Source organism: Sarcophilus harrisii, chromosome 3, assembly GCF_902635505.1.
Source record: "Sarcophilus harrisii chromosome 3, mSarHar1.11, whole genome shotgun sequence".
Taxonomy (NCBI): Eukaryota; Metazoa; Chordata; class Mammalia; order Dasyuromorphia; family Dasyuridae; genus Sarcophilus; species Sarcophilus harrisii.
In genome coordinates, this window is record NC_045428.1 from 558,989,725 (window position 1) to 559,011,759 (window position 22,035).

At 40.8% G+C, this 22,035-nt stretch overlaps 1 protein-coding gene across 1 annotated transcript in view; it reads left to right on the top strand.

The window, feature by feature from the left end:
* Positions 1–22,035, top strand: part of MYOM3 (myomesin 3) — a 74,041-nt gene that overhangs the window by 31,353 nt on the left and 20,653 nt on the right. The window contains exons 16-27 of the mRNA XM_031962595.1: positions 584–705; positions 2,116–2,303; positions 4,063–4,189; positions 6,164–6,342; positions 8,048–8,162; positions 9,322–9,478; positions 13,946–14,055; positions 17,653–17,697; positions 17,988–18,124; positions 18,732–18,876; positions 20,576–20,635; positions 21,717–21,784. Of these exons, the coding sequence (XP_031818455.1) occupies positions 584–705; positions 2,116–2,303; positions 4,063–4,189; positions 6,164–6,342; positions 8,048–8,162; positions 9,322–9,478; positions 13,946–14,055; positions 17,653–17,697; positions 17,988–18,124; positions 18,732–18,876; positions 20,576–20,635; positions 21,717–21,784 (1,453 nt within the window). The remainder of the gene's footprint in view (positions 1–583; positions 706–2,115; positions 2,304–4,062; positions 4,190–6,163; positions 6,343–8,047; positions 8,163–9,321; positions 9,479–13,945; positions 14,056–17,652; positions 17,698–17,987; positions 18,125–18,731; positions 18,877–20,575; positions 20,636–21,716; positions 21,785–22,035) is intronic.

Consider the following 22,035-nt stretch of genomic DNA (forward strand, 5'->3'; position numbering starts at 1 on the left):
AGAACATCAGAGCTGGGAGGCGCCTCAGAACACAATATATCAGAAAGACCTTTAAGATCATGAGTGTATCATACTAAAAAGAAAGCTGAATTTGGAATCAGAGTTACTGGGTTGAAATCCCATCTTTTCCACACCCAAGGTAAATCATGTAGCCTCTCTGGGACTCAGTTTCCTCATCTGTAAAATGGCCTGAATGCCTTCCTTAGTTTAAGTCTACAATCTTGTGGAGGCAGAGATTTCCCTAATGCAATGCCCCTTATTCTCTGGTCATCCCCAAATGATGGTCTTCATATTGAAGGTGGGCTATGGCTTGCTTACCCCTACCATTCATATTTGAGTTATTTACCATTTTCATGATGCCCAGAACAAAGAGATCCATGATTTGTAGATCTGTGAAATCTCTGAAAATATATTCATTCTGAGGAAATGGGCTTTGCCAATCACATTCTCCTGGGATTGGCGAGAACCTGCCCAGATTGTAGCTTTCAAATATATTTATTAGGCCACATTGGACCCATCGACATCACTTTGAGACTCTGTACCTGGATTAAGACCTCCTGATGGTCATGTGTTCCTCTCACAGGTTTTCGGTCCCTGGACTAAAAACAGGAAAGGAATATGTTTTCTGCGTGCGGGCGGTCAGTGAAGCTGGAGTGGGAGAGAGTTCTGCAGAGTCCGCCCCTATCACCGTCAAACAGGCCATCGGTATGTCAGAAAGGATGAAGGCAGCTTGACCACCTCCCCCCATCCCCAGGAATCAGAGCCAAGGGGCAGGAGAGAGAAGATTCATTCCAGAGTTGTAGGGGTAATTCTGTGAGAGAATAGAACATAGAGAGATGGACGGGCATCTAGCCTTCCCCTCTGGCAAATGGCAGGGAATAATCCCTGTGCAGGACCCTTTCTCATAGGATAAGAAACAGAATCTCTGGATATGGAGTCCCGTGATCTGATCTTTTGGCTGGCTTTGGGAATGATTTGTCCAATTGCCCTTCAGAGATTACACATAAGGTCCACTGCTCCTCACAAGATCCTGCTGGCTGAGGAAACAGCTTATCCGTGTTACTTTAGACAAGTCATACTCTTCCCATGGCCTTCTATTGTGAGGTTTCTAATATTCCTATCTCTGTATCAAGGATCCTGTAGTTTAGAGGTAAGAGCTTCAGACTGGGAGGTAAGAGACCTGGATTTAATCCAGGCTCTGTCTTTTATTACTTATACGGCTTGATCTGTAACTTGCCACTGACTCCAGATGGCTCTGGAGGAGAAGGTGAGGCTGGTGACTTTGCACAGCTCTCCCTCCCTTAAATCCAATTCCTTGCATATCATGACATCCTCTCCCTGATGTTTTTGAGAATGAACAGCAATATGATTTGAGCCAATGATTTCATGGATTTCTAAGATTCAGATTTTGGCACCTTTGAGATCATTTAATCAAACATCTTGTGTTCCATGAGGTAAATGAGGTCCTGGAAGTCGTCATCCCTTCCTCACCCCAACTTTCCCCATCAAGGTTTTGATCGATTGCAGATCCACAGAAGAAATTAATGGGATTTGGTGGGGGGGGGGGAAGTTTTGTGAAAGCCACAAATGACATGTGAAGGCCTGCAGATGACACAGAAAAAGTTTAGAAACTCAAATACATAAAATATATGTATCATATTGTATAATATCCACCCAAATTTTACAATAAGGTACTATAAATAGCCCATAAAAGAAAAAGAAAAAATTTAGACTTCTTCTCTGGTAAAAAGAGAAGACCAAAATTTTTGATGCAGATTTTCTAGAGTGTGGGGGAGCCACTTCCCTAATCCCAGCAATATGGAACAGAAAATAATTGAAATAATTTGACCAAGATCACACATCAATGAGTAAAAGGGCAAGTAGAATTCAACCACACAGCCTCCAACTTCAAATTGAGTGTATTTTCCATGACACTGCACTTGGCTTGCTCCACTGTGAGATAGTTTCTTTATCTGTAAAATGATGCTGAAATGAAGATAAAATCATTTTTTGACATTCTACAAGATTTCTCTCAGCCCCACATGCTGCTGGCTAGAGATAAGAGCTGGCCTTTAATCTGTCTTTCCTCTCTCACTCTTGTCCCCTCAACCCCAGCTACACCCTCTGCTCCCCATGGATTTGCCCTCCTGTCCTGCGGGAAGAACGAGATGGTCATTGGGTGGAAGCCCCCAAAGCGCCGAGGCGGAGGCAAGATCCTGGGCTACTACCTGGACCAGCATGAGGAGTCAGAGCCCAAATGGCATCCAGTCAACCAGCAGCCAGTGCCTACACGAGTCTATAAGGTACCTGAAAAGCAGCCAGGTGGCCAACTAGCACACACTAAGCACCTACTATGCGCCGGGACCCGCGCTAAGTGCTGGGGATGCCCAGAAAACTAACAATCCCTACCCTCAATGTTCTCCTGATCTAAGGGGAGACCAACAGCCATGTAGAACAACATGGTACAGGTTAATTTAGGAGTAACCTCGGAGGAAGGGCGCTGCGATTTAGGGCCAGCCTCCTGTGAAAGGTGCGACTTTAGCTGAAGGAAACGGGAGGCAGAGCGGAGGGAAAAGAGAATTCTGGGCATGGAAGAGAAAAAGGAAAATTACTGAAATCAGCAGATGGAGAAACAGTAAGGAGGCCACAGATCCCAGTCCTTGGAGGAGGGTACCGCAAGGTGTAAGAAGCCAGGGCAGGTGGGAGAGCCAGTACAGGTAGGAGCTGGGGCAGAATAGGTGGGAGGGGAGCAGGGCAAGTAGAAGTGGGGCTGGTAGATAGAAGGGGTCAAAGAAGGTAGGAGGGGACTAAGGCAAGTAGGAGGGGCCAGGGCAAGACAGCATAGGTAGGAATGGCCAGGGAGGGTGGGAGGGGCTAGGGCAGGAAAGGGGGACCAGGACATGTAAGAGTGGTTAGGGAAGGTGAGAGGGACTAGGAGAGGTAGGAGGGGCCAGAGTAGGTATGGGGAAACCAGCGCAGATAGCAGGGGCCAGGAGAAGTAGGAGGGGACCAAGGCAAGAAGAAGAGCCAGGGCAGGTAGGACAGGTAGGAGGGGGCCAGGACAAGTAGGAGAAGCCAGGGAAGGTAGAAGGGGGACAGGGCAAGTAGAAGGTAGAATGCTCAGAACAGATAGGAGTGGCCAAGGAAGGTAGAGGGACCAGGACAAGTAGGAGGGGTCAGGACAGTCAGGAAAGGGTCAGATTATAAAGCACTTAAATAGCCAAACAGAGAATTTAATGTCTCATTCAGGAATTCATCCTGAGAATGACTGGAGCTTATTTAATAGGGTCAGTCAACTCTCAATTGTCTATGCTAGTTTATATGATGGGATCCCCTAAAACAAAGTTTCTTAAACTATAGGTCATGACCCTATATGGGATCATGTAAGGAAATATGAGGGTCATGGAATTATGATTTATTATCAGTAAATGTTTGCATTAGTATACCTAATTTTATATACATATATGCTGGGATAGTGTAAAAATTTTTCAGACAAAAAGGGTTGCGATGGAAAAAGTTTAATTAGTCCTGCTCTAATGCAACAGAGAAACCAAGTATTTCAGATTGAGCTCAAAGGTATGTTGTCTGAGTTGATAGCCATAAATTTATCTCAGTCACTTTGACTGAAACAAAGGAAACTATCCCCAAATTAAACATTTTGATTCAATTCAAAAAGTATTTATCAAAGGCCTACTACGTGTCAAGTGAGAGGGAATATAAAGTCAGAAAGCTAAGACCTGGGTTAAAACCTAACCTCTGATGTATTGGGAGTCAGTGGCCCTGCCCTCAAGAAGCTTACATGTTATGGAGTAGAAAAAAAATGTAAATAAGTCAATACGAAATATATACAAAGCAACTCCCTGGAAAATCAGGAAAGGCTTTACTTCTGACCCTTGAGCTGAGCCTTGAAGATATTCTCACTTTGAGAGTCTAGTTTGAACTCTCCCATAAGTCTTCCTTTCCTTTCTTCCCCACCTATCCCTTATTCTCCCACTCCTCTTCAGTGTCTCAGTCCTTTCTTGCCTTCTCACTTGTATATTCCATGTTTTTTCTTCCCTGAAGATCACTGACCTCCAGGAGGGACATTTCTATGAGTTTCGTGCTCGAGCGTGCAACTGGGCCGGCGTGGGTGAGCTCTCCGAGCCCAGCGACCTGTTTGAGTGTAAGGAATGGACTATGGCCCAGCCAGGTAAGGCTCTGCCTCTGCCGCATCTCTCTGGGCCACAGGAAAAGCAGACCAGCAGGTCCCATCGCCATTCTCTCTTCCCTGTCTCCTTTAATCATACTACTGTCCATAGTTCTGAATCCATTAACTCAACTCTAGTTTAACAAACATTCTTCATATAACTAATGGTTAGTTATACAAAGAAAAATCATTTCTGCCTTCAAGGAGGTTACGTTCTACTGAAAGTCAAGTTGTAGGTTCATAGATGAAGCATTGAGTTTCACAGTGAGAAAATAAAGAAATAAAATAAAATTATTCCTAATTAATGGGTTGACCCATTAGCCCAGTCACAACTTGGGTCTTGCCCATTGTTTGAGACCTCACGAGCCCCAAACTAGACCCCAAACTGAAGCCTAGCCCAGGTGCCAAATGAAGACTACAACTGAAATCTGAATTCAGCCTCAGTCAGAGATTTAACCCAGATCATAGAGTCCTAGCCTGGGTGAAAAATTGAAACCTGACCCCAGCCCCTTTCCAAACCTCAACTAAAAACTAAGGCCAAGCCTTCATCAGACCTTAGCTAGGAAAGTGCTGGTAAACGTTTAACAGCAGGCTCTTTGAGGGGAAAGAGTAGGCAGGACACATTTCTGAGTTTAATTTGGATTAACATTTTCTCCATCACTTTCTTTCATCTAAACAATCAAAATAATAAAAAATGAATTTTTATAAAAAATTTTATATTTATAAAATTTTATTTATAAAAAAACAAGTCATAACTTATAGTTTGTATATTTTTAATCCAAAAATAATAAAAATAATTTTTATAAATAATTTTTATTTTTAGTAAATTATAAAAATTTTTTTATTTAAAAAAATTAAAAATAAGCCCAAACTTGTAGAATTTGTAGATTTTTGAGCCATAAATACTCACACTAACAATCAACTCCTCAGCATAATTGATGAGGCTCAAACCAGGCTCTAGACTGAGCCCTTAGCAGATCACAGATTGAATTCTAGTTATAGACTCAGTCTATGTTCTAGTTCTCTCTCTCCCCAGAGTCCCACCCAAACAGCAGGATGACCCTAAACTAGGACAGCCTCCGAAACACACATTGTAAAAGAATCCTTATAACTATCGAAGCACATCTTTGTTCCCTCAATGGACCACATTCAGGGTTTAACTGAAGCTGTCAAGCTTAGCCTATGCAGGCTGTCTTTCCCCAAACAAAGCTACATGGCTCCTCCATGTCATTGTCCAACCAACCAGAATCACTGGGACACATCAGCTTGTCCCTGAGATGTTTGCTGCTACTGTTGCCCCTTGCCTCTTACTCAATGTTAGCTCAAAAGGGAAGGAGCATAGCTGGGCAGCTGCTGTGGCCAAGAACCCTAAAAAGGGCAGCAGGTTCTCTGCTACCTGCGGCTGCCCTCAAACACAAAGTAGGAAGGACAGAGTGTTTGTCTTCTGAGGGAACTACTTTCACCTTAGAAGCCCTCACATCATACAGAGGTCCTGCAGGAGAGAAGAGGGACATATAGAAGGGGAGATTTGGCAATCAGTTAATGTGCCTCTCTAGCAGTGGATAACTTGCCTGGGATTATCAGGAAAATCCAGCATCAGAAAATCCTAACTCTGTGATTTTGGGTAAATCACTTAATTTCTGTCTGCCTCAGTTTTGGAAATAATAATAGCACCTACCTCACAGGAATGTTGTAAGAATTAAATGAAATAGTTTGTGAATGTTTTATATATACTGCTGCTACTACCAATATTCCTGCTATACTACTAGTAATTTATTACTGGTAGTAATTTGCCTACTACTAGTAATAATAGTCTACTACCAGTATACCACTACTATTACCCTATACTATTATTAGTACTACTACTACTACTACTACCACCACCATCATAATCTCTAGTGAGTTATCCAGTACCAGGCAGGCACTCTGACTGACTGACAAACCTCCCTTCTTCTGTGTCCCTCTCCTCTCCTTCAGGACCCCCATATGATGTGAGGGCTTCGGAGGTGAGAGCTAGTTCCCTAATGTTACACTGGGAGCCCCCCTTGTACAAAGGAGCAGGGCCCGTCACTGGCTACCGTGTGAGTGTCCAAGAAGAAGGCTCTGAGAAATGGAAGCCAGTTGTTCCTGATCCCGTTTCAGGCACCCACCTAAGAGTAAGTACTTATCCCTTGCTCAGAGCATTCATCATTCCATATTTTCCCCAGCATGTAATAACTCATTGGTGAAATGGGAAAATGATCATCCTCCTGACCAAAGGAATAACCTTGGTCCATTTGACAAGATTACATGTTGGGCAACTTTGGTCAGAGTGCAATCTGGCTCCACAGTATGTGCTCCTGTCTCATAAAGATTCTCATCAAATGGACTGAGTTGTTCCCCTGATAAATCTCCTACTTCTTTACTTCCCACCCTTACTCTACACTGGAAGAAATGGAAGCCCAGAGTCAGGATTAATATGCAGGGTTAAGGTGCAGAATAGAACTCAAAATTCTTGACTCTCAGGTTGAGAAAGCAGTGACTCTCCAAGGGGAATAGCAGCCCCTAACTTGGGGGCAGGGGAGAGGGAATCTATTGCTAATGAGAATCCCTGTAATCAAAAGCAACCTAACAGGAAATAATTGTCTCTGATCCATTTTTGTGGCCAACTTGCAGGACCAGTCTACCCCAAGTCTGTTTTGGATCTCATTCCCAGAGATCAACTGTTATGAACTCAGAACAGACCAAGTCATTTTAAAATAAACATCAGTAAGAAAGAATTGGGATTTAGATAAAGCTCTTTCCTGCCATCTGTTTCGGCCATCCAGGAATCATAGGAAGGATTTCATAGCCAAAGAAACCAAAAAAAGTTTCTTAATGATTATCCCTTCATTCACTGGATTCTTTATGCTGGAAAGCCTTCAATCAGCAAAGATAACTAATAAGTGCCAGACTCAAGAGTCAAGTAGCTGGGTTTTATTCTATACATTAAGACCATGGGGCAGTGTCAAGGACCAGACACTGAGAACCCAAGCATAATCCTAACTCTTCAATTAATAGACTGTATGTCCTTGAATAATTTCATATTTCTAGACGTCAGATTTTTCCATCTGCAAAATGAGGGAGAAGGCTGGATTATGATTGTAAAGTCCTAAGAGATGCTGATTTTTTCTTCTGTTTTCTTTCTCTTCTGACATCCTATGTTGTAAGGCCCCTCCTGGCTCTGACATCCTCTGTTGTAAGGAACTTCCAGCTTCTAACATTCTCTATCCTAAGACTTCTCCTATTTTTTATAATTCTGTGTTCTAATTCCTGCCCAGCATTGGTGGTTTTGTCTAAAACCCCTTCCCTTTCTATGTTCGAGGTCTTTTCTAGCTCTAACATCTTTTGTTCTAATGTCCTTTTTTAGTTCTGACATTATGTGTTCTCAGATCATTCTCAGCATCAATATTCTAAAGTCCCTCCATATCTAACATGCTATAGATATTCTGATGTCCCTTCCTGATTTGACATTCTGTGTTCTAAGGTCCTTTCCAGTTCCAACATTCTATATTCTAATGTCCCTTCCAGTTCTGGCATTTTGTATTCTGATGTACCTTTCAGTCCTGTCCATCTACATAAGTCTTTAACTAAATTGTTAATCTTCTGTACCCAAATTTGAGACAGCTAATAGCCATTGTGGAGAGCAAGGAAATGGGATTCGGTGTTTCATTCTATTTCCCTTGGCTATAGGTCCCTTGGCCATAATACGATGGAACAATTGCAGCTGCTTGGCCCATGGGACATTTAGTTCCACTCACTTTATTAACATGATAGCCATTTTCCTGGGAATGGAGTATTGATTCTCTGCTCTTGGTGATGGAGCTTTCTTGGTCTCCCTAGATTTCAGATTTGGAAACAGGAAAAAGTTACAAGTTTCAGGTACAGGCTGTGAATTCAGCTGGGACAGGACAACCATCTTTGCCCTCTGATCCTGTATTGATGGAAGATAAACCAGGTAAGGGATCTTAGAAGATAGTATATTAAGGGAGGAGTGATCAAGACTAGAAAAGTTATTATCTGAGGCACACTGAGGCCATTGTCAAGGGCCCCCCTCTCTCTTGCTCCACTCTATATACTTCTTCCTTCTCTGTTCCCTTTCTTTTTCCAAACCCCACTCTGACACTTTCCTAATTTTCCCCTTACCCCTATCTTCTCCTTCTAAAACTCCTATTTTCCTCTCCATGTTTGCTTTTGGAATTTTCTGCAGGCCATGTTTGGCCAGTCTGGCTTCCCATTTTCCCCCATCCTCTGGCTCCCTCTCTTTGCCTCAATTTCCCCATCTGTAAGAAAAGGAGTTGGATTAGCTGTCCTCTAAGGTCCTTTGCAGATCCAAATCTATGAGTTTATTACCCTATTCCATATTCTAAGATGTCTTCCAGCCCCAACACTCTAAAGTTCCTCTATCGTTGCCCTAACAGGTTCTATGTTCTATGACCCTTTCCAGACCTGATGTTTTATGTTTTAAGGTTCCTTCTAACTCTGACATTCCATGTTCTAAAGTTTACCCCTTTTACCCTCAGATCTGACCCTCTATATTGTAAAGCCCGATGTACATGGGGAATTCTAGGTTCTGAGGTTTTTCTGATGTTATAAAACGCCTTCCAGCTCTAACATTCTAGGATCTTTTCTAGCCTGACATTACCTGTTATAAATAAGAAGCTATTTCTGACCATGTGTGTTCTAAAGTCCCTTACATCTCAGACATCCAGTACTCTAAGACCCTGTCCAAGTGTGATATCCTGGGTTCTAAACTTCCTCTGACAATATGTGTTTTGTGTCTTCTTCCAACTCTTCCATACGGTACAAAGGAGTACCGAGTCTCCTTCCCTCTCTCATGCTCTCTCTGCCTCTCTTTCCCTCAGCAAAGCTGAATACAGAAAGCATTAGACTGGAAATTGGCTGAGTGCTATTACTGATTTTACCAGTGACTTTAAGGAAGTTCTTTTGACTTTGAGAAAGAAGGAGGTCTTAGTCTTTTTTCCCTTAATCCTTCTGGTGCGAGGTCCCAGCTGTTGTACACAAGCAGTCCCTGAGAGAATGAATGCTAGTTGGTGTGGGGACCTAGGACAACGCTCAGGCTCCAGGTATTACTGAACTGTTGTGTCTTTCCTCAGATGCCAGGGAAATCAAGATTGGCGTGGATAAAGAAGGCTCTGTTTTCATGGCTTTTGAGGCTCCAGAAGCTCCAGATTCCTCCGAGTTTAAATGGGCAAAGGATTATGAGGGTCCTCCAGACCCACAGAGAGTCACAGTGAAAGATGACGTCTGCAGGTATATGGGGGAATAACTCACCCATCAGCTGTTTTTCACTACCCTGTGGGGTAAAGGGCACCACCATGGCATCTAGAGAACCAGGGTTTAGTACCAGCTCTGCCACAGCTCAGCTGGGTGACCTTGGGCAAGTGTCTTGCATCTGAGTCTCATTTCTTATCCCTATAAAATAAGAAAATTGTATTATATGATCTAATAATAGAGCTTCCAGCTTTTATTCTAATACTCCTCCCAACTCTGACCTCCTGGGTTCTAAGGGCCCTCCCAGCTCTGACATTCTATATTCTAAGGACCCTTCCAGCTCTGACTTCCTGGGTTCTAAGGGCCCTCCCAGTTCTGACCTCCTGGTTTCTAAGGGCCATCCCAGTTCTGACCTCCTGGGTTCTAAGGGCCCTCCCAGCTCTGACATCCCAGGTTCTAAGGGCCCTCCCAGCTCTGACATCCTGGGTTCTAAGAGCTTTGCTATTCTCTGTACCAAGAACCTTAGATGTTATAACATCCTATATTCTAATCCCTTCTGGCACTGATATTCAGCATTCTAAAGGACTTCTCAGACCTGACAATCTATGTTTTCAGGTGCCTTTTAGCTCTAAAAGCCTCTGTCCTAAGATCCCTTTCAGCTCTAGCATTCTATGTTCTTGAGTGATTTCTATTGTTTCTAGACCTTCCCTTCCAAAGACACAAAGTAACTTAGAAAAAAAATCTAGGTTTATCTAAACCCTTTACTTAGACTATGCAGTTCTGCATAAAAGCTATACTGCATAGTTCAAATCCTACAAATTGGACAGTGGCCCTTACATTTATTAAGCCATGTTACCCTCTCCTTCCTCACCCTGATGCTCATGAGACTAGATTAGCTCCTCCCCTACGTCTTCCCAGCTGATCCAGCAATCCAGATCTCCTGCCTGAACTGTTCTTTCTTATCACTATATAACCATCAACTCATATTAACACAATACTGCCTCCTTCTTGTCTTGGGGATAAAACTTGCTTATATAAGCACTGTTCATCCTTGGTCTCCCAGGATAGGCAGGAGCTATAATTTCTCCTATTATTGATCTTTGCCTTCTTTCTTTTTGAATCTATTCCATTTCCCACCTGACCAGTCATCTGCCCTTAGAATGTAGAAACATCTCCTAGCAAACAAAGGTTAGGGAGGAAATGGAAGAGTTACCCTTCCTGCTCCTTTTAGGCCATCAGGAGCATCATCAGACTGCTTCCTAAAACTGAAACCTGCCACTTCCCCATCACCCAAGCCCAAGCTGACCCTTAACTTCTCTAACACCTTCTAGCCCTGCTCTTGTATTATCCTAAGATCTCTTCTAGTAATTCACCTTCTATGCTACAACATTTTATGCTCTAAGGTCCCTTACAGTCCAAACCATTGTATTAGAACAGGGTGGTCCTAAGGGTAGAGAGAGCTGATGTCAAATGAGAGGATACAAATTCCAGTCCTTCCTCAAACACTTCTTATACATGTGTCCTGAGGCACAAACTTTTTCTGGGTTTCAGTTTCCTCATTTGAAAAATTGAGGGTGGAAGTTGGAACTAAATGAAATGAACTCTAAGGACACTACCAGATCTAAATCTAAGATCTCTTCCAACACTTATATTCTAAGTTCTTTTCCAGCCTTCCTAGTTTCTGTTTTAAAGACTTCCTATCTCTGACTATCCTAATATTTTATTATTTGCTCCTACTCAAAGAAGTCTTTTTATTTTGTCTGTCTAGTTCTGGGTTTCAAGCAGCAGTGAATAGGTCGGTGCAGAGAACAAGAAGAGAAATGGAAAAATCCAATCTTGATATTTATGTCATTTATTGAGTTTCCATTGTATGTAGATCCTCATAAACTCTGGGAAGGTGGGGATGACAAGGTTCCTATTCTCCAGGCGTGTTCATCCCAGTGTATTAAATATAGGAAAATATGGCACAATCTTCCATGCTAGAACAATCACAGAGGGCAGAAGAGCTGTAAATCAGAGATCCCAAGTGGACATAGAATTAAAGAATCATCCTGAGGCTAATATCCCTAACTGCAAGGCCTTAACCTTTCACCTAAAGGTGAAATATCCCTAACTGCAAGGCCCTAACCTTTCACCTAAGGGTGAAATATCCCTAACTGCAAGGAAAACACGTCTGAGTCACCTTTGTGGGAACAGAGCATCAGAGTCACATGTTGCCCCACCCAGTGTGTGACTGCCTACTCATGGGGATCTTTAGGAGACCTCAGGCCCCACCTGTCCTTCTAGAGTGCTGCTTTCTTCCTCTTTCGATGAAGTCTGACACCCTCACCTCAAACATTATTCTGAACTTCCCTGTTAATAATAATGAACAAAAAGTAGGTGATCTGGCTTCCAGAAATCCCTTGTTGATATATTTCCTTCTTTGATCCTGAGCGTGATTTCCAGTGGAACATTCCTAATGAATTTTCCTCCACAGATCAGTACCTTTTCTTAGAAACTTGACAAAGACACCAACAGGTCAAGTCACTTACCCAGATTCACAGTCAAAAGGTATCAATCAATGGCATAATTCAAACTTAGGCCCCTCTGTCTTCAAACCACCTCTATTGACTGCACTGCTCTGAGACTAAAAAAAAAAAGAGCAATAGCCTTACTCACTTTTCTATGGGAAAGATAAGGCAGGGAACAAGGACTTATTAAGCATCTCTCTGTGATGGGCATTGCGCCAAGTGCTTTGCAAATATGATTTCATTTGATCTTCACAACAACTCTGTGAGCTGGGTTCCATTATTATCTCCATTTTATAGTTGAGGAAACTGAAGCAGGCAAAGGGATTTGCCCAGGCTTTCACAGCTAGTAAATGTCTGAGGCTCGATTTAATCTCACATCTGACTTCAGCATTCTGTTCACTATGGTGCCACCTAGCTGCCACTTTATAATCTGGTTTTTTTTTTAAACTCTTTTCTTTCTCCCTCCCTCCTTTCTTCTTTCCCTTCTTCCCTCCTCCCTCCCTTCCTTTCTTCTTTCCTTCCTTCCTCCTCATATCAATTATATTATGCAAGACATTTCCATATTCATCTTATTTCCAAAAAAGCAAGAAAAATAAAGTGAGATAATTATACTTCAGTTTGTGCTCAGCATTCATCAGTTTTCTTTTTCTGGAAGTAGACAGCATCTTCTTATCATGAGTCTTTTGAAATTGTTTTGGATAATTGTATTGGTCAGAATAATCAGGATTTTCACAGTTGGTCATCATTACCACATTGCTGTTACTATGCACAATGATCTCTCAGTTCTTCTCACTTCACTTTGCATCAGTCCATGTTTTTCCTCATCATTTCTTATAGCATAGTAGTACTCTGTCACAATCATATGCATGTTTTAGTTTACAAAAACACATTTCATCCATTATCTCACTGTATCCTTACAGGGGGTTGGGAGGAGGGAGAGAATATGGAGGAGTGCTGGTGAGTGAGATTATTATAATCTCCATTTTACTGATAAGATAGCTAAGGCTCAGAGATGAAAATTGATATGTTCTAGCTGGGCTGCTGTTACTCTACTCCCCTTCCACTGGCAAATTGTAACAGGTCTTTGTTTCACTGTCAATTTGAGCTCTGAACTCAAGATTCATAAGCTCAAATGATTTAGAATTAACTAAGATTCTTGAGGAGTAACTAGATAGCAAAGGAGATAGAGCACTGGACTTGGAGTTAGGAAGATTCATCTTCCAAAGTTCAAATCTAGTCTCAGACACTAGCCAGGTGACTCTGGGCAACTCACTTAATACTGTTTGCCTCAGTTTCCTCATCTGTAAAATAAGCTGGAAAATAACTAGCTGGTAAAACATTCCATTAACTTTACCAAGAAAACCCCAAAAGGGATCACAAAGAGTCAAACATGTCTGAACAAAATATAATATGAATAATGGCACCCACATCCCAATGCTGTCATCCAGATAGAAATGAAATATTTATACAGAGCTTTGCAATCCTTAAAATGCTATATAAATGCTATTGTTATTAATTGTCTATCCTGCTCAATTAATTTGTCCTACTTTACTTCTTGTATTAATTTCCATTGTGGATTCCAAAGTTGATTTGAGAATGCATATTATTCTTGCCCAAGGCTCCAAAATTGATCTTTAGCCCTACATCCTGCCATCCCATTTCAGGGAATCATGGATTATGAGTTAGAAGGGATCTCTAAGGCTATCTATCCCAATCTCCTCGTTTTGTAGATGGGGAACTGAATGCCAGAGAGAGGAAAGGATTTGCTAGGGATCCTCTGATAAGTTGGAAAGTCAAAGATTAAATCTAACTCCCTCAGCTCCAAAGTCAGTACAGTTTCCCCTTTATCATACTGTCTTCCTGATTTTGTGAGGTCACCTAAAATGCCTCTAGATCCAGGTGAGGGGGAGTGGGATGTGTTTGAGAATCCAGGGAAATGATCTTCTAGACATCCAAGAACCTAAACGACAGAGTCTCCTATTTTCTTCCCTTCTAGTTCCAAGATTATACTGAAGGACCCAAGCAAAGAGGACCTGGGAACCTATTCAGTGATGGTCACAGACGCGGATGAAGACATTTCAGCAAGTCATACTCTGACCGAGGAAGGTAAACTGCTCCCATCCCTGACAGTGTAGGGCAGTGGAAAGGACTCTGACCTAGTGCTTGATGCTTTGTGTGGTATCTCCCTCACTGGGCAGCCAGGTGGTACAGTGGACAGAGTGTTGGGACTAGGGTCAGGAAGATTCGTCTTTTTGAGTTCAAATCCAACCTTAGACACTTCCTAGCTGTATGATCTTGAGCAAGTCACTTAACCCTGTTTGCCTCAGTTTCCTCACTTGTAAAATCAGACAGCGAAGGAAATGATAAAGCGTTCTAGTATCTTTGCCAAGAAAACCCCAAAGGGGTCATGAAGAGGTGGACATGACTGAAAAATGACTGAACAAATTCCCCCATTAGACTGTGAGCTCCTTGAAATCAGGAATTGTCTTATGCTTTCTTTGTGCTTAGCATAGATCTGACATACAATAGAGTCCTTAATAATGCCAGTTGACTGACTGGAATCCCCAAAGTCTATGACCATAGGCAAGTCACTTCTCTGAATTGTCTATGTAACTAGAGAGTGGGACTCAAGGATCATTAAGATTTCTTCCTATTCTAATGTTATGTGATTCTATGAGAGAACAATCAATCTTCAGTCTCAAAGACTCACAAATCCCCCACAGCTCTCTCTATTAGAGTCATTCTGGAAGTCAGGAGACATAGGTTCTAATTGCCCTGTGTGCAAATCACGTCACCACTCTAAGCCTCAGTGAGTAATGAAATGAAGTAATGTAATATAATGAAATGAAATAAGTACTTACTATGCTCCAAGTACTATGTCAATAATTACTAAGTCCCGGGAATATAAATAGAAGGAAAAAGAAAAATAGTCCCTGTCCTCAAGGAGCTTACATTCTAAAGAGTTAAGATTAAAAGCTGAGAAGTGAAGGAGAATGAAAGGGGAAGCATTAGCAGTCCAGAGGAAAGCGGCACTAAGACAGGGAGAAGAATGAAGGCAGCCCAATCCTTCTACAAAATGGAAACTCTGGGAAGAACTCACCAATGGGAGAAATAAAGATCATATAGAGGACGGGGAGGGCCTTGGGTGTAGTAGGATGGGTGAGGAGGTCTCAGGCACTGAGGGAAATTCCTGGATGAGCCATCCAGGTTTAGATCTCTTAGCCTATTTTCTGACTGTTATAAGGATTCCTGGAAAGACTGGCATTATATTATTAAAGGCAGAGACATAATTAGACATTTGTGCACCTGAGGCAAGAAAGAGGTCAGAGATGTGGCCGCTAGGATAGGAGATGTGCATCCCCAGAATACCATCAGATTTCTATGAGATTTAAAGAACTAGCCACTGAGAAGGATATTGGAAAAGGAGGAGATGAGAAGAAAGGCTCAGTCATTAGAGAAAAGAAGCATCCTCTGGGTAGCATGTCAGCACCTTATAAATTTTAGCAGCCCTGGGCAAAAGCCCAACCAGGTCATCTTCGTTGAGTAAAGGGATCTATAGTGAATTTCTAGGAAAAAATTGTGATGACTAAAGGTCACTATAGTTTTATCCAGAATCATTCATACCAAACTAGTGGCCTGTTTTGTTTTGTTTTTTTTTTTTTTTTTTTTTTGACAGAATAACCTGATTTGTAGATAAGATAGATAGATGATATAGATATTTTATATTTTTTAGCAAAATACTTAACAAAATTCTTCATGCTATTTTTTATTGACAATAAGGAGATATTTGAACTCAAGTATAACAAGGTAAAGTGAATTCAGAAGTGGTTGAATGGCCATATTCAAAGAGCAATCATTAATGGATCAGTGTCAACTTTTAAGGTCTTTTAGGAAGTACTCCAGAGATCTAAACTTGACCTTAATATTTTTATCACTGACTTGAATAAAGACATAGATAACATCAGTATGACTCACAAATGGAAAGTCCTGCTGACATGCTGAATGATAGAATATGAATTTTAAAATGCTCTTGCGGCTAATACATTGGGCCAAATCCAATCACACAAGTTAAATAGCTATTAATGTAAAGTCCTACATTTGAAAAAGATCTATAATAACAACAGTAAACCTTTATATAGATCTACCATGTGCCAGACACTGTGCTAAGCACTTTGCAAATATTATCTTATTTGTTCCTCACAACCCTGCAGGGCAGGTGCAACATTTTACAGATGAGGAAATTGAGGGAGACAGGGATTAAGTAACTTGCCTAGGTTAATTTTTATTATTGTTTAGTTATTTTCACTTGGCATGTTCCCATGTGGGGTTTTTTTTTTTTTTTGGCAAAAATGGAATGGTTTGCCATCTCTTTCTCCAGCTCATTTTGTAGTTGAGGAAACTGAAAAAAAAAAAATAATGGGATCACATGGAAAAAAAGATGCTTGACCCCAAAGGGTAGAACAAGGAGCAATGGAAATTGTAAAGAAGCGCATTTAAGTAGGTAGAACTATTGCAAAGTGGAACAAGCTTCTTCAGGCCAGTCCTTCCCCTGTTCTCCCTTCCCAAATGTGAGTGTCCAAGAAAAGGAATAGATCATTTGATAAATGTACAGTAGAAAGAGGTTTTATTCAAGTATTAGTTTGACCAAATGGACTCTGATGGTTTTTTCAATTCTGAGATTCTATGAAGATGAAATGAGAGCATAGAATTTCAGAACTGACTAGCCAGTATCTTAAAGTCTGTCTCATCCAATTATGTTATTTCAAAAATGAGAAAACAAAGGGTCCGAGAAATATGACTTGCTTAAAGTTATACAGGTTGCAAGCATCAGAACTTGGATTTGGACTTAATTCTACATCAAATCCCTAACTCTTTCCATTAAATAAAATCAACAAACATTTACTAAGTGTTTACCAGATACTGCTAAGAGCAGGATAACAAATAACAAATAAGGATAACAAATTCAAACAAAAAGAAAGCTAGTCCCTATCCTCAAGGAGCTTACATTTTTTCTTTTTATTTCCCCAGTTACATATAAATAACTTTTTTGATACATGTATATTCATTTTTTACATATTTCCATATGAATCATATTGGGAGAAAAAAATCAGAACAAAAGGGGAAAATTACAAGAAGAAAAAACCAGAAGGAATAAAAATGAGAACCTGGCATGTGTTGATTTATATTCAGTCCCCACAGTTCTCTCTCTCTGGATGCAGATGGTGTTTTCCATCCAAAGTTTACTGCGAGAACTTACATTCTAATGAGGGAAGACAACACTTAAAAAGAAAGCTGAAAAGGGCAGGGTGGGGAAGAGATAGAGTAGAGAAGTTTCCCATGAGGGGAGGATGGTAGAGGAAGTCCAAAGAATCAGAAATGGAGCCTGGAGAGGCCTTATGCATATGAAGACATTTGATAAATTCTAAGCTATCATGCCCTACCTGAGGTTTAGGGGACATCTCATGTGGGATGGTATTTGGGCTATTGATTTATGCCTTCAAGTGGCAGCTAGGTGGCACAACGGGCAGAGCACCAGTCCTGAAATCAGGAGGACCAGAGTTCAAATCTGATCTCAGACACTTAACACTTCCTAGCTGTGTGACCTTGAGCAAGTCACTTAACCCCAATTGTCTCAGCAAAAAAAAAAAAAAAAAGTGTCTTATGTCTTCAATTTATTCTCCCCCTTATTCTTCCCTGCTCTAGAACTGGACAAGCTGAAAAAACTGAGCCATGAGATCAAAAATCCAGGTGAGTACATAATGTCATAATGGAGAATTAACCAGCCCACACCTCAAAAAATATATATCCTAGGCAAAGCTATCACTGGAACTAGTTCTGAAATCGAGATCCCTGGTCTGGAGTTCAGAATTCTAAACTTAGAAGAGACACCCAAGACCATTTTAATTATTGAATGCTAAGAATGAACTCAAAGGTGTTATCAAAGTGATAAGGAAGGTGGAATCGAAGAAGACACAGAGACACAGAGAGAAAAGGAATGGTAGAGCCAAATGAACGTGTCCTTTCTTTCTGTTTCCTAGTGATTAAGCTGATATCAGGTTGGAACATTGACATCCTCGAACATGGAGAGGTTCGGCTGTGGCTGGAGGTTGAAAAATTATCTCCGGCAGCTGAGCTGCATTTAATCTTCAATAACAAAGAGCTCATCAGCTCTCCAGTAAGTGTGTGCTCAAAATTCCTGAACATAAGCTCCCCTCCCACTGAGACGCTCGCTCCTTAATTCCCTTTGTTTCCTGGGCATCATCACTTACAGAGATCAGCACAGAGGCAGTGTAGAATAACAGAAACCATCCTAGAACAGGAATCAGAGGACCTGGATTGGTTGAATTTTTTGTGTGATTTGGAGGGATGGGAAATCTACTTAATAGTAGTCTGACAGTTATCATACAATGTTTTGAAGTTTTTATTCTGGAATAGATGTTAAACAACTCAGTACATGTATTGAATAAACTATAAGTGACTGGGAGCAGGACCAAATATTTTTGGTTTGTGTCCCTAGCACCCAGGACAGTTCCCTGCATGTAGTAAGTGCTTAATAAATGTTAAATTGGGAATGCTAGAAGCTGGACTGAAGATGGGAAGGGAGCTTCGATCTTACACATTATCTAGTTCAACCTTTTGTCTAAAAAAAAATTAAGGAAACCAAAGCTCATGAGGGTTAAGTACCTTACCCAAAATCAACTTATAAATGGCAGAAATAGGACTTAAATCCAGTTCTTCTGACTCCCATTACAGTCCTTTATCCTCTCTGACTTTTTTTCCAGTCACACAAAATCAATTTTGATAGAGAAAAGGGACTTGTGGAACTGACTATTGATAACTTCTCTGATGAAGACATGGGAACGTACACAGCTCAGCTCCAGGATGGAAAAGCTAAGAACCAGATCACGCTGGCCCTGGTTGATGATAGTAAGTAAAAGCAGGCACATTACCAACTGACTTTTTGCAGGAATTACTCTTGAAGAAGAGAAAATGTCAACAAATCCTCATGCTTCTGCCTCCCAGGCATCCTTTCTGGTCCCCTGGTAATTCTTCTTCCATTTCATCTAGGCCAGCTTTCCACACATGGTATCCCCTTCTTCCCACAAACCAATTACCATTCTACTCTTCCACCCACTTTCTCTGAGCAAGGCTGCCCACGAAAAATTGTGATGGAGGCAAAATTAAGTTTCCCACCTCCCCAAAGCCTCTAAGGTGCTGGATGATCACTAAAGTGACAATTAACAACCGGAGCATTGCTGAAAAACACAGTTAGCTGAGAACTAATGTATTAACTGATAAGTGAATAACCAGGTGTATTATCTGTCAACTATAATACATTAGCTGATGAGCAATCAAGCAATTATCTAGTAAGACTCCAGCATGCACCTGGCTCTGTGCCAGGGATACTAAGTGGGACAGTCCTTTGTCTTCATAATGTCTATACCCCAGGCTACCAGCAATCATCTTGACATTTGTCTTGCCACTGGACTTCTATGATTCTGGAAGAGACAGATTGGGGCTGATGGTTTTGCAAAACTCTAAATCCAACTTGAGAGCAAATCAAGACATTATCTTCATGATGTCATTGGTCCTCTCCAAGAGCAAAGATTATCACCACCAACAATAATATTTTGTGCGGGAAGATAACTTGTACTCCTATAAATTCATACAAAATTTATATTACATAAATACCTGGAAATTTGGGTGGAGTTAAGATATCAACTGGTAATATGAATATAATGAAGGTAGGAGAGGTAGAATAAGTAAAATTGAAGGGTGAAGGGAATTTAGGTTCTAGAAAATAAAGTTCACAATTCCAGGGCATTCAGTGAACTGAGAGGCAACTAGGTGGTATAGTGAAGAGAAATCTGGTCCTGGAGTCAAAAAAACTTGTGTTCAAATCCTACTCCAGATTCTCACAAGCTGTATGACTCAATTTCCTCATCTGTAAAATGGGGATGATAATAGTGTCTAACTGATTACATGGATAAATTAGGATATTTATAAAGTGTTTTGCAAACTTTAAAGCCATTTGTATATACTAGTGATGATGATGATGATTATGATGATGATGATGATACTGGCTCACCTGTAAAGTTGTCCCTTCATAAAGCAAATGGAATGGCTCCAGGAGGAAATAACCTCCTATTTCCTCAACTGTTGGATGGTTTTTCAAGGAGTCAAATTGGGAATAAGGAATAAAGAATCTGTGGGCTCAATTGGTGCTTTAAAAACCCCAAAACATGAGACACATATTTATGCATTCAGTCTACCCCATCATCCTAGCAAAGAGTAGGACTTGCCTCTCCCCCTTCACTCTTTTTCCCTCAGAATTTAAATTGATTTTTCCCACCAGGAAAATTCCCGTGATTGTTCAGTATTCCTTCCAAGAAAATTCCTGCTTAGAGCAAAGATTCAATTCAGATCCAGTCAACAAGTCCTTCTTATATACTTACTTTGTGCCAGACACTGTGCTAGACTCAGCCTACAAAGTTCTACCCTCAGGGAGCTTGAAGTCAGTCTTCTGATTTAGAATACTGATTGCAATCATGTTGTCTGCTACTCCTAACCTTGATAAGGTCTCCCAAATTGGCTAATGATATTTCCCTCTATCTGGCTTTTACAGGTTTTGATAAACTTCTGAGGGCTTCAGCTGCTAAACGGAGAGACTGGAAGAGAAAACAAGGTAAGGGCAACAAGAATGTAATTTTTTTGGACCCCTGAAAGTCATCTACTGAGTTATAGAGGGTTTCACATCTGGACCTTTGAAGGAAATATCCACACCAAAGAAATCATAGATCACTTATCTGTTGAAGAACATATTTTCATACTTAATATTTTAGAGGAAAACTATCACTGGAACTTAAATTTTACATCCTGAAAACTACCAGAGTTCTATGGAATACTGTTTGGAAAAAGCTGACATATGTCGTTATTCCAATCAGAAAACTTGTGCCCAAATACCACTTCTGATACTGATTGGTTTTGAGGCCTTAGACAAATGGATTAACTTCTTTGGGACTCTGTTTCCTCACCTATAAAAAAAGAGTTGATCTACATGACCTCTGAAGTCCCTTTTAATTCTAGATTTATGGTCCTATGGATATCCTTAACATAGTCATTATTCCATTCTTTTCTTTGATACTATTAAAAATAATATATCAACAAATATTTTTTCAACAAGTATTTATTAAGTATTTAATATATGCTAGGTACCATTCCAAGTACTAAAAATACAAAGAAAAGATAGAATTAACCCTTGCCTTCAGGGAACTTATAGTCTATTGGGGAAGACAGTATGCACATAAATAGATCTAAATAAATGCATTCAAGGTAACCTGAGAGGGGAGGACACTGGGCTTGGAAGAACTGGAAAAGGTCTTCTGCAAAAAAAAAAAAAAAAAAATGGCATTTGAGTTGAGTCTTGAAAGAAGCCATGGTGATGACAGCAATGGTAATGATAGTCAATGAATAGTTCCTGAGCATCAAGTTTGTGTTATTAGAGTTGAGAGAGAATTCAGTTCAATTCCATTCTATTCAGCAATCTATCACAAATCCATTCAATTACTTTTTTTTTATTTCTTTTTACTTTAATCCTTAGTAGTTCCAGAGCCCACTGTCCCTCAACAAAGTAAAAGATTAAAATAAAGTTAAGGGTGATATGTGGGCACTAAAAACAGAGGCCAACCAAGGTTGATTGGTGCCAAGTAGGCGATACTTTTTCAGCTCTAATGAACATGGGTGGGTGGGTATGTTTGCATTGGCAGGTCCTCATTTTGTGGAATTTTTGCAGTGGAAAGTCACTGAAGAATGTGAAGTGCATTTGACTTGCAAGGCAAGTATGATACTTTTATCCCTCATCTTTTCCTTTCTGGCTTCAGGGTGGAAGACAAAGATCTTCCCCAAGCAAACCCAGTGGTCCTTCTTGATGTCTCTCAATTAGGAAATCTACTGTGTATTTTTTTCCAGGACAATAATTGAGCTCCGACACTCTATAGTCCAGTCTGAAAAATAGTGCAAACAGGTCTGGCTGAATCTGACTTTCCTGGTGGGATGACTGGTGGATAGAGGGGAAGAAAGGAATCC